Source organism: Branchiostoma floridae, chromosome 6, assembly GCF_000003815.2.
Source record: "Branchiostoma floridae strain S238N-H82 chromosome 6, Bfl_VNyyK, whole genome shotgun sequence".
NCBI lineage: Eukaryota > Metazoa > Chordata > Leptocardii > Amphioxiformes > Branchiostomatidae > Branchiostoma > Branchiostoma floridae.
Genome location: NC_049984.1, coordinates 13,812,404 through 13,822,677, shown reverse-complemented (window position 1 = coordinate 13,822,677; position 10,274 = coordinate 13,812,404). Strand labels below are relative to the sequence as shown.

General features: G+C 39.6%; 1 protein-coding gene across 2 annotated transcripts in view; it reads left to right on the top strand.

The window, feature by feature from the left end:
• The first annotated feature begins 1 nt into the window (after position 1).
• Positions 2 to 10,274, top strand: part of LOC118417187 (exocyst complex component 2-like) — a 62,981-nt gene continuing 52,708 nt past the window's right edge. Inside the window, exons 1-20 of one of the 2 annotated variants that reach the window (XM_035822633.1) lie at positions 2 to 59; positions 726 to 867; positions 1,327 to 1,497; positions 2,136 to 2,262; positions 2,575 to 2,618; positions 2,900 to 2,969; positions 3,332 to 3,456; positions 3,966 to 4,007; positions 4,345 to 4,425; positions 4,810 to 4,955; positions 5,432 to 5,513; positions 5,801 to 5,903; positions 6,356 to 6,468; positions 6,727 to 6,834; positions 7,267 to 7,451; positions 7,776 to 7,826; positions 7,945 to 8,114; positions 8,766 to 8,887; positions 9,158 to 9,228; positions 9,523 to 9,603. In XM_035822633.1, the coding sequence (XP_035678526.1) occupies positions 759 to 867; positions 1,327 to 1,497; positions 2,136 to 2,262; positions 2,575 to 2,618; positions 2,900 to 2,969; positions 3,332 to 3,456; positions 3,966 to 4,007; positions 4,345 to 4,425; positions 4,810 to 4,955; positions 5,432 to 5,513; positions 5,801 to 5,903; positions 6,356 to 6,468; positions 6,727 to 6,834; positions 7,267 to 7,451; positions 7,776 to 7,826; positions 7,945 to 8,114; positions 8,766 to 8,887; positions 9,158 to 9,228; positions 9,523 to 9,603 (2,001 nt within the window). In that variant the 5' untranslated portion in view covers positions 2 to 59; positions 726 to 758. The remainder of the gene's footprint in view (positions 60 to 725; positions 868 to 1,326; positions 1,498 to 2,135; positions 2,263 to 2,574; positions 2,619 to 2,899; positions 2,970 to 3,331; positions 3,457 to 3,965; positions 4,008 to 4,344; positions 4,426 to 4,809; positions 4,956 to 5,431; positions 5,514 to 5,800; positions 5,904 to 6,355; positions 6,469 to 6,726; positions 6,835 to 7,266; positions 7,452 to 7,775; positions 7,827 to 7,944; positions 8,115 to 8,765; positions 8,888 to 9,157; positions 9,229 to 9,522; positions 9,604 to 10,274) is intronic. The other variant, XM_035822635.1, reaches the window with a different exon arrangement.

The following is a 10,274-nucleotide window of genomic DNA, read 5'->3' as shown; positions in this document are numbered from 1 at the left end:
TCATCCACTGACCGCCATTTTGATTTCCCATCATCCTTATCGGGTAACATGGCGGAAAGGTAGGTGTGAAAATCAGCAAATTTTGTAAAATATGAATATTTACATAAATCGGGACCATTTGAAGGATAGTCTATGATCATTTACAGTCAAGACGATCTCGACACCGATTCTGGGCAATAGTGGGCACCTCTATATGATGATTTTATGATATATACGTCCACTCTAGTTGATCCAAAATAAAAGCCCCCCACCCCCACCCGCGTCAGAATGATCATAATATTATGTAGACGGCGTCCATCACTAATCTCGAACAGGTGTGAACAACCAGGTGGTAACTAGGAATGCAAGTTTGACAAAAGGACAAGTCCCAAGTCCGGTAGACCCCCAGCAGTCTGGCTCAGGTCCCCACTTGAAGAAACTTTGACTCGAAGTGACCAACTCAGACTTGACAGCTCTGATCGCTCCTGGGATTGTATGTTGGTTCTAAATTATCCTGACCATTTACCTCACTATTAACATAGAACACACAGAACAAGAGTCATAAGATTTTATGATTCCATTTCTTGAATTTCCCAGTTTATTAATCATGCAGGTATGGTTCATAGATGTTACAAACAGACCAAAAACATAGACCTTTATGGATTCAAAAAGAAGTAAAAAATTGTATTCCTAAACCATTCCCTTATGAAATGTTAAAAATTGTATTTTATTTTGTTATTCACCAGTGTTTGATGTGTTGACATCTCCACATCATCATCATGCCAAAAGAACCCAAAGTGACGGGTCTGTCCCCCAATGAGGGACCTCCTGGGACGAAGGTCACCATCCGAGGGGAGAACCTCGGGACGGGTGCAACAGATCTTACTGGTTAGTCAAAGGCTTGTACTCTTATTGTATTGTAAGACATCCATGTTACATTGTCAGTTTATTTCATATTCAACAAACCATAGAACTCACTGGTACACTCTAAGTGTTTTTATTGCATTTAATGTTTAAAACCTGTACTCCCAATGATGGTCATTCAAATGTAAATATAATGTTCTATAGCACCAGAGATTCCAAACATTCACCTTACAAATTAGATAAGTGGTTTGATGCAAGTACAGGAGTTTGGATCAATCAACTTTGTCATCCAAAATCAACCTTACAAGTTACAGACAAAGTGTATGACATGATCAATATCTCAATAGGAAAGGTTTACCTTAACAGCCATCAAATGGGTATCCACACATAAGGTAAACATCTTAGTCAAAGTGGAAGAGTAATTAGAAACATACAGATGATTTTTCCATATTAGTTTTTGCTTAACTCTCTCTATCTCCACAGGTCTGACGATATGTGGTGTGAACTGCCTGCTGACTGCTGAGTGGGTGTCGCCCAGTAAGATCACCTGTAAGACGGGGCTGTGTAAGGGGAAGGGTGAGGTCATCGTCACCACCCGCTCAGGTGGGCTGGGCACCTGCACCGTCACCTTCAGGGGATATGTCATGCAAACAGGTGGGTACTCATCACAGCTACCTATACTGTATACAAGTGGCTCTTTTTATTTCTGGCTTCTATGATGCAAACTTTACCAGGTTCTTCTAGGATCTGGTCTGTATTGTAAGTATGACCGCCCTTCGGCATACATGTACATGTGACACACCAGCTTTTACCATCATCATGATTTATAGCTTCTGTGTATAACATTACCTCCTCATCAGCATCATAATTATATTCCTACTTATGTCCTTGCTACTGTTAACCTTCTCCTTGTTGCCTAACCCGTCTGCAAACAATCATCATCATTACAAACAATACATTTTTCTTTCTACATGTACCTCACCAAGGAGAAGAGGAACTCATCATATTGCATTTGGGAATCAAAACGATTTTAGATGTCTGAAGAAGGCAGTGCAGCTGCATGCTGCAGGTAGACTCTAGAGCATCCCCTATAGTAATTTCTTTATTTTTGTGTTTATTCATTTTGCAGTTTGGGGAGACAACGGTGTTTTAGTTTGCAGGTTGAAACACATATTTGTTGTGTCGCTGCCAAAGTAAAGCTACTATAAACATTTAAAGGAATACAATATTTTATCAAGGTAATGGTGGTTGAATCTACATGTAGATTAATTCTTGATTCCTGTCTGCATCAGGACCACTGGAGGAGTCAGCTGTTTGGATAGATGAGTCCACTACGACAGACAAGAGGGGGAGGTCCAAGTCTTCATCCGCCCTCTTCCGAAAAAATGAGGATCCCCTTGGAATGTCTATGGAGGGGAAGTAAGTTTCGATTTTTAAATGTTTCACATTTAGTATTTTGTGTTGAGTAATGAGTAAAGACTTGTAGCAGGGCTTTGTCCAGGACCTGTCCCTCTGTCCTGGGAAAGAATGTTGCTTGTGGAGGCAGAAAAATTTTGTACCCCAACCATCCCAAAAATCTTAACTTCATGACATGAAACTGTTGAAAATGTTTTTCACAGGCTTAAAATGACATATTTAACAGCCCTGGTTTGTAGTTTGCCATTTCAAGTCATGGTTAAATCATTTCCTAATCAGAATGTTTTTGACCTGAATTATACTCTACCTCTACAGAGGCAAGTTTCCCATTGATCAGCTGGAAGAGATGTTTCCAGAAGGTAAGGCCTTCCTAGTCTTCCCTGTTCGCTTACAAAATAGAAATAGATATAGCAGCTGTAAATTTTGCTCATAAATTTTCGTTTATGACATGTTTGCTACTCAAGATAGCATGCATAGCTTTAAATAAGTGCCTTTTTTTAATGCAAGTGATGTTCTAAATAGCAGTCCTTCAAATTTAGTGGTTGGTTATCTTAAGTATTCTTAGTACAGTTTATATGTAGATGAAAGATGCTGTTGTTTAGTTGCAATGAAGTAAGTGTATATATTTGTTCCATCCCAGGAAGTGGCGATCCATCCAATGAAAAGTTCCTGTCTGAATGGTTTCTGATAGAGAACCACCATCACACAAGGTGAGGCTTGTAAATCACTGAATCACTGCATTGAAATTTCAGTTTAGGGAGCTTGAGTTAAAAAGGAATTGTGAAAATATTGTGAATTCTTCTCTTTTATTGACACCTGTGAAAATGCTACATCCATCAGGGAAATTAAGTGATGGCTAAAGGATCTGTTGTATGTACCAACTGTTTCATACCAGAGTACAATTGTTGATCATACAGAGATTGGGATGTTTGAAACTGTTGAGAACTATATAACTGAGTGAGTGAGTAAGTGTGTGCAAGAACTATGTTCTGAAGCATTATGAGCTTCAAGTGCTATGAGTACAAAAGACAAAACATGTTGGAACCAGTAATGACTCCATGTATCCTGCTAGTTTTGATGACCTGAAAACTGGCCTGTCCTACCTGAAGAGGAAGTCCAGTCAGCGGTCGGAGGGACCCCTGGCCTTCATGAAGGGGAACCTCACCTCCATCATGGACTGTCAGGACGCTCTGGCTGGTAAAGGAGTTACATTTGTTACCATGATAAGTACATAGAAAAATAAGGACATGCATGTTTAAGTAATTAATATCTTTGTACCTAAAATCTAACGGTGGTTCACCTCTATCCATTTGGTGACCTATATCCATATATATTGCTTTTAAAAACATGGTGTTTGGTGATATTAAGTTGACGGATGCTGGTTTCAAATTGCAACATTTCCAAGATATTGCAGTTTAAAACTACCACATGTTGACTTGATATGCCAAAATAACCTGTTTTTAAAAACAACGGATAAAGGTCACCCAACGGATAAAGGTGAACCAGCATTACATTCATTTTCAAAACTAATACTTTTACTTAAGTACCTCAGCCAAAACCATCTGCACAATTCTGAATTTCGTTAGTGTTATCAATTTATCATGACCCAGTACTGTGAACAGACATTGGAGATTCTATGAAGATAAAAGTCAGATATTTTAGGAGACTCCATGTGATGTAATTGCAATTTCTCCATGAATGAACAGCTCAGCAGGGGCAGTGGATGAAAGCCACGTCAGCACAGGACCGTGAGTGACAGAACCTACCTGGTGGTGGAGGCTGGGCAGGGGGTTTGGGGAATTTGGAAGGGTGTCTCCTCTTTGGGCTGTTCCATTCAAATATTTCTGAAGAATTTGAATTAGATGATTAGAATTTTCCAGGTCGTCCCTTATGTTTTAATTACTGTTCCATCTTGAATGGAATAGCCCTTAAGGAGCTGTCTATGTTCCGTGGGTTGGTTGTGGTGCTTGCCAAAACAGCATGGGGTGAATATGTGGAATGTTTTTCAGGTGTCTGTCTTATATGGTTTCTATCTAGCTATCATAAAGTGTTATTGACATGCAACCTGTTATGTTTTTCCCACAGCTATGCATCAAGACCTGTTGAAAGACGAGAGCACCAGTGAGGGCGGGTCTATCACTGAAAAACTGGAGACTCTTCTTAACAGTAGGTGGAATATTGATGTTTCTGTTACATTGTACCATCAATATTTTTTTCTTGTCTTTAAAGGCATGTTGAAATGTTTTTGTATGTGCAGTTGATTCCATTCGTTTAACTCTATTGTAAAATATCAATGAATTTATCATGGTAACATTTGTTATAGATTAGAATAGCATCTGTACCTTCAATCTTTATCTAGTTGTCTATTTGTTTTGCAGGAAAAGGAATGTAATTGCAGAAACGCACTATGAAGAAAATTAGTTTTAAGCTGGCCAAAACTAGAAGTTATAACTATCTTTTAAAGTAGCAAGAAGTGTTTGAAAATATGTCTGTAAAGTTATACAAGAAACCATATCACTAGTTTTGATAACTTGATGACCGACATTGCAGATGCCAATGACAAGGCTAATGCCATGTACCAGGATGTGCTGGGCAGGAAGGACAAGGCAGACGCCACTCGGAATGCCCTGAACGTACTGCAGCGCTTCAGGTTTCTCTTCAGTCTGCCTGGCAGCATTGAGAGGAACATTCAGAACGTAAGTGTTCTTCATACACACACCTGCCTGCAGTATGACCTTATCAGGAGCTAACAGATCCATATTGAAGAACATTTCAGTCTTTCTATCAGACTGAGTATAGAGAGGAATAATGTCAAATGGAACTTTATACCTGTTACAATGCTGAATGTCAAATATGCTAAATAGGCAATGTGAGTTTTCAGTAAATGTTTGCATCATCCCAATTTATCCTGTAGATAAATTACACCATACGCAGTTGTTATATCCCTAAACCTCTAGAATATCATTTTGATCTCGCAGTACAGAGTGCATCGATCATTTTAATCCCTCTTTGCTCCTGTGTCATAGATAGATGTTTAGATGGTAGAGATAAGCACTAAATCAGGAAGGATTAGAGACAGGAATTTGTTCCAAATGTCATTTCCGTGATAGATTAAGGTTGCCCCATGTTCAGACAGGTATTCATATGATCCTGTATGGTGTCTTCTATGCAGGGTGATTATGACATCGTCATCAATGATTATGCCAAGGCCAAGTCCCTGTTTGCCGACACTGAAGTCCAGGTGTTCAAGAGAGGTAAGCATGTGCTTGTTGTGAAACCAAGAAATTGTGCAATTGCAATGATATTTGGTACATAGGTTGGTGGTGGTTGTCTAATGTTACGGTTAGATTTTGGGCTTCCTTGTGTTTGAATTTGAAACTACAGGCTGCCAAAATTTGGTACCTACTGGCTGCATAAAACCATGAACATTGAACTGCCTGTAAAATTTCAACAGATATTGTATCGTAGTCAAAACGGTGCTTTAACATGCCTAATTGCTAGTTACATTAACAGTGTATATGTAATTGAATTCCCCCTGCAGTGTATCTGGAGGTGGAGAAGCAGATTGAGACATTCCGAGGTCAGCTGACAGAAAAGCTGATGCAGCTTCCCTCTAGTCTGGATGAGCAGAGCAAACTCATCAGGTAATACTCAACAGTGATAGTCTCTGTCTATGTTGCTTGGGAGTTTGAAATGACTTGTTACTGAAAGGGGGGCTTATTTCTTTTGTAGTGTGATAAAGCAGTAATCCTCAACTGATACTAATTTGAAGTAGCTAATGGTGGTAAGTGTAATAATAATGCAGATTCATTACAACTCACATTTTTGGCCAAGCCCACTCGATCACCCCAACTCTTCTTGATAAGTGTGGTGGGTTCTTTTTCATGAAGAAGTTTGGCAGCCCTGTATGTGAGGGAGCTTTAGGCATAACCTCCCTCATATACATGGCTGACGGCTTTATGTCCCCCTCTAATAAAAAGACAATGCTAATCTTTTACATGTCACAACTAGAGTCGGGCCTGGGGCGCTGTGCATGTGCTTTTTAAATCCTTTTTGTTTCCTATTGTAATGTAATGCTAATGTTTGCCATGCACAGATACCTGATGGACCTGGGAGAACCTGGTGACCCTGCCTGGGACTGTCTGGTCAACCAGCAGAAGTGGCTGCTGCAGTTACTGTTCAGCTGCAAGGAGGAGCACATAAAGCAAGGTTTGTGTTATTCACAAGCTACATGTATTTGTCATTACCAGTTCATGCATTGCTTTTAGTCTCCTCTGTCTGTTCACTCCTCAGATCTCAGAATGTGCTGTTGGCTCTCATTGTCTTGATAATGGAATGTTAACGTCAAGAGATAATTTCTAGTGGGCAGGAAGAAAGGTCCTTTAACACATCTTACAAGAGAAATGATTGACTCATTGTTGAAGATGCTTTGTTGTTAACTTTCCTTTCCTGGCTTGTTGTCCCCAGCCCAGACCATCCCGTCAGTGGCAGGTTCAGAAGGTGACACCCCCTCATCACACACACCCCTGAAGTACAGGCCAAGTGTGGGGACACCAGGATCTGTCTTCACTCCAGGTAAATGCTCTATTTTTAGCAATGTAGTACACATAATATCAATGGAAAACTGCAAATGCAAGGCAATATAAGATTATAACTAAGTGGCAAGAGTTACAGTAAATGTTAGTGTACAGTTCCAGGATTTTTATACACTTTAATAGGTACCTTTCCCTCACTTGAGTTGGATTGTCAAAAAAAAAACATGTTTAGGGTGGCTCAATAGATATATTGCATGTAACTGTGTGAGTCTGTAATGACTTGAATTCGATACAAATGGTGTATCAGTGCTTCCACACTTGTCCTGCAGTATAAGTTAACAAATGGGCTTCATTTTTGTAGTTTAAAAAAGAATACCCATTCAGACCGGCAAAGATGTTATTGTCTGTATCAATTTAGTCCCGATGCTTCTTTGCTTACAAAGGTTCCTAATATCTCTTCATCTCCCATCAGGACACTCCAGTGTGAAGAGGATGCCCAGCTTCGGTTCTACCCAGTCTCCAGACCAGGCAGGCTGGAAATTCAAGACACCCCAGAGGGTGCAGTTTGTGGACGATCTGACAGACGTCCTTCTTGAGAACTTCCCGGACCTCTGGAAGCTTTGGGAGGGATACTCTACTGGAAGTCTCCTGAATGAAGTAATTGCTTCATCTGTCTTTGAGTTCGAATAATACGACCTATGTTTATTATCTTCCATTGAATCAACATATTTAAAGTCTTACGTTTGCAGTAGAGATATACTATAGTGCAGTAGAGATTTGCTATACTGGTAGGAGAGGTAGGCAAATTGATTTTATAGTGCATGTTGTCTTACTTTTATTGTAGATGGAGGGAGGAACTATTCATAATGGAGACGGTCATAATAACTATGCAAGACAGAGCATACATGTATATTCATGGTCTCTGCAAAAACCAATGCAAAAATTTCAGGATTTACAGTTCTGTTTTCATCTATCCCTCAGGCTGCAGAGAAAACTGATGTAGCAAACCAAGAGAAGGAGTCAAAGTTCAAGGTGAGAGGGCTGAAAATGATGTCTAAGAAAAGCATCTTAGATCTTTTCTGGTTCCCAAATATCTTATTTTCCCATATTGAGGATCAGTGGATGTTGTATGTGTTCTATTCTATTTCAGAAAATGGTGGAAGAAGTGATGTCAGTCTACAGTAAGCTGTTGCGAGCGGCGTTCCTCCCCGAAACTTTGTCTTCACTACCAAAAGAGCAGAGGGCGAAATATGGGGTGTGGCCAGAGGGGAAGTATGACAACATGGCCCACTGGCTGCCACAGTTTGTCAGAACAATAAGGTAAGACTGAGAAAGCAGAAGTTGTGCACATGTTTTTCCAAGTTTCTCATAACAGGTTTTTCTTGAGCTGTTACATGTAATATTATTGAAACAGTATCAATGATTGTTCCTCTTCTTCATATGTTTGATATGAATGTTATCAAGTTTCTAATGAGCATTGACAAGACCAGAGTTAGAGAAGTCAGAATCAATGTTTGGTAAGTTGGGTCTATGTGACGGCTGATCAGCACCAAGGAGAGGTTAGACTCACTGTTAGACTACACCTCTATGGAGGTATTGTTTTCAGTGTCTGTGTGTGTTCTCGTTGGTGTGTCAATAGTTCTTTGAGTATAGCACAATGACAGAAAAATGGTGTCACTGAAGATGGACAGAAATTGGAAGGGACTTGAAGGTCAAAATGGTTATGCCAAAGGCTGGTTTCCACCTGCTAGGCATATGGGGGACATGTGGGAGGAAGTTAGGTCAAAGGTCCCAGAAAATGTTTATCTCATTTCCTGCTTATATGCATGTCTTATGCATTGTTGGAACCAGGGGAAAATTACACAAGAAAAAAATCAGAGAAATACATGATATTAAATGAATAAAACAAGAAATCCACAGTGAACCAGTAAAAATATATTACTGAGTATGATATTTATGATTTCTTGTTAGATCATGCAACAGCACCCTGTCTGGTATGAACCTGCCTGATGAGACTACTCATGATGTGAGAGATGTGGCCCAGGATACCAGAGTCCACTGTGTAACAACACTACTGCAACAGGCCACTGAAGGTACAGAAACATGCGCTTTGTTGTTGTTAAAACATTTACACCTTGTCAGTCCAGATAGGATACATACAATTAAAGATTGTCATAGCATGAATGAAAATTCTTCTAGTGAAGTTCATTTGAGAAAGTTTTAATGGTAAAAAAAAAGTAATCTCCACCCAAGGTGAAAACTTGCTGTAATTTTCTAATGTCTCTGGCACATACATTTTACATGCGATTTGTACGTTGGACCTTTCTGGACATTAAGACTAACACTGCCTGATCTTCCCAAAGATGTGAAGGCCCTTAATGACAGGGAGACTTGGACTGTGGAGAGAGATGATAGGGGTGGCATCACCGCACTGGTAAGTCTTCATGGGGTGTCAAGAATGATGGTAACAGTTTTTAACTACTCTACAGTGCTCTATGTGTAACTACAAGGTACAAATGTACTGTCTGACTGCTTTGTGATGATATGAAGGGCTGTCATGGTACCTGAGTGATGTACAGTTGATTTTTATGGTTTCATCAAATTTTGCACTTTTGTAAATTGTAACCCCTTCCCAATCCCCCCAAAAAAAACTTCAGACTGAGTGTTTTTGATACATGCATGTCAACTTTCTTTGTTTTTATATCTGTATGTTCCTCCACTACTGCAGCCCTTGTTATTTGAGAACATCATCACAGAACTGATCCAACACCTGAAGGAGGTGGTGCAGAGCAGGGCTGAGGAGTCAGAGGTCAGAACTGCCATCATTTATGCTTTTACAATTTTTGCAATATGTCACTTTAAGCACCCTTAAACAAGTATATCTCTCCCTTAGTCTTGCAAAGGTGATAGTCACCTGTCAATCCTTTCACCAATGTGGTAAAACTGGACAGATAAATAAATAAGGCCACAGCAAGTAAATTTTATGGATGACATCCGCGCGCTCATTAATTTTCCCCTTTTTTCAGAAAAAAAAAACAAGATTTTTTTTCTTCTTCAGGGAAGGCCGGATAGACGAAAATGGGTAAAGGTTGTGTTGTAACCTAACCATTGAATGTAGAATTGACACTAGAGACTCTGTAGCATTGACTGTAGTTGCAGAGGTGCAACTTGATAGATAGTTGTAAAAGTGGCACAGCTATGGAAGCTATGAGTGTAGTTGCCAACATGGTTAATGATACCAGTCTACCACACTTGTGTCACTTTAACTACACTGGTGCACTTCTTAAATATAGGAATGAATGCCTTGTTGGCTTTGATGCCATATTTTGTCTCTTTATGTCTTGTTACAACGTCTATTTTGAAAATTTGCCATCTTGTTTTTTTTACCCATCTTGTTTTTTTTTGGCCCTATCTCATTATTTTTGCAGTCTGCAGAGGATGTCATCCATAAAATTTACTTGCTGTGGCCTAATTAAGTAA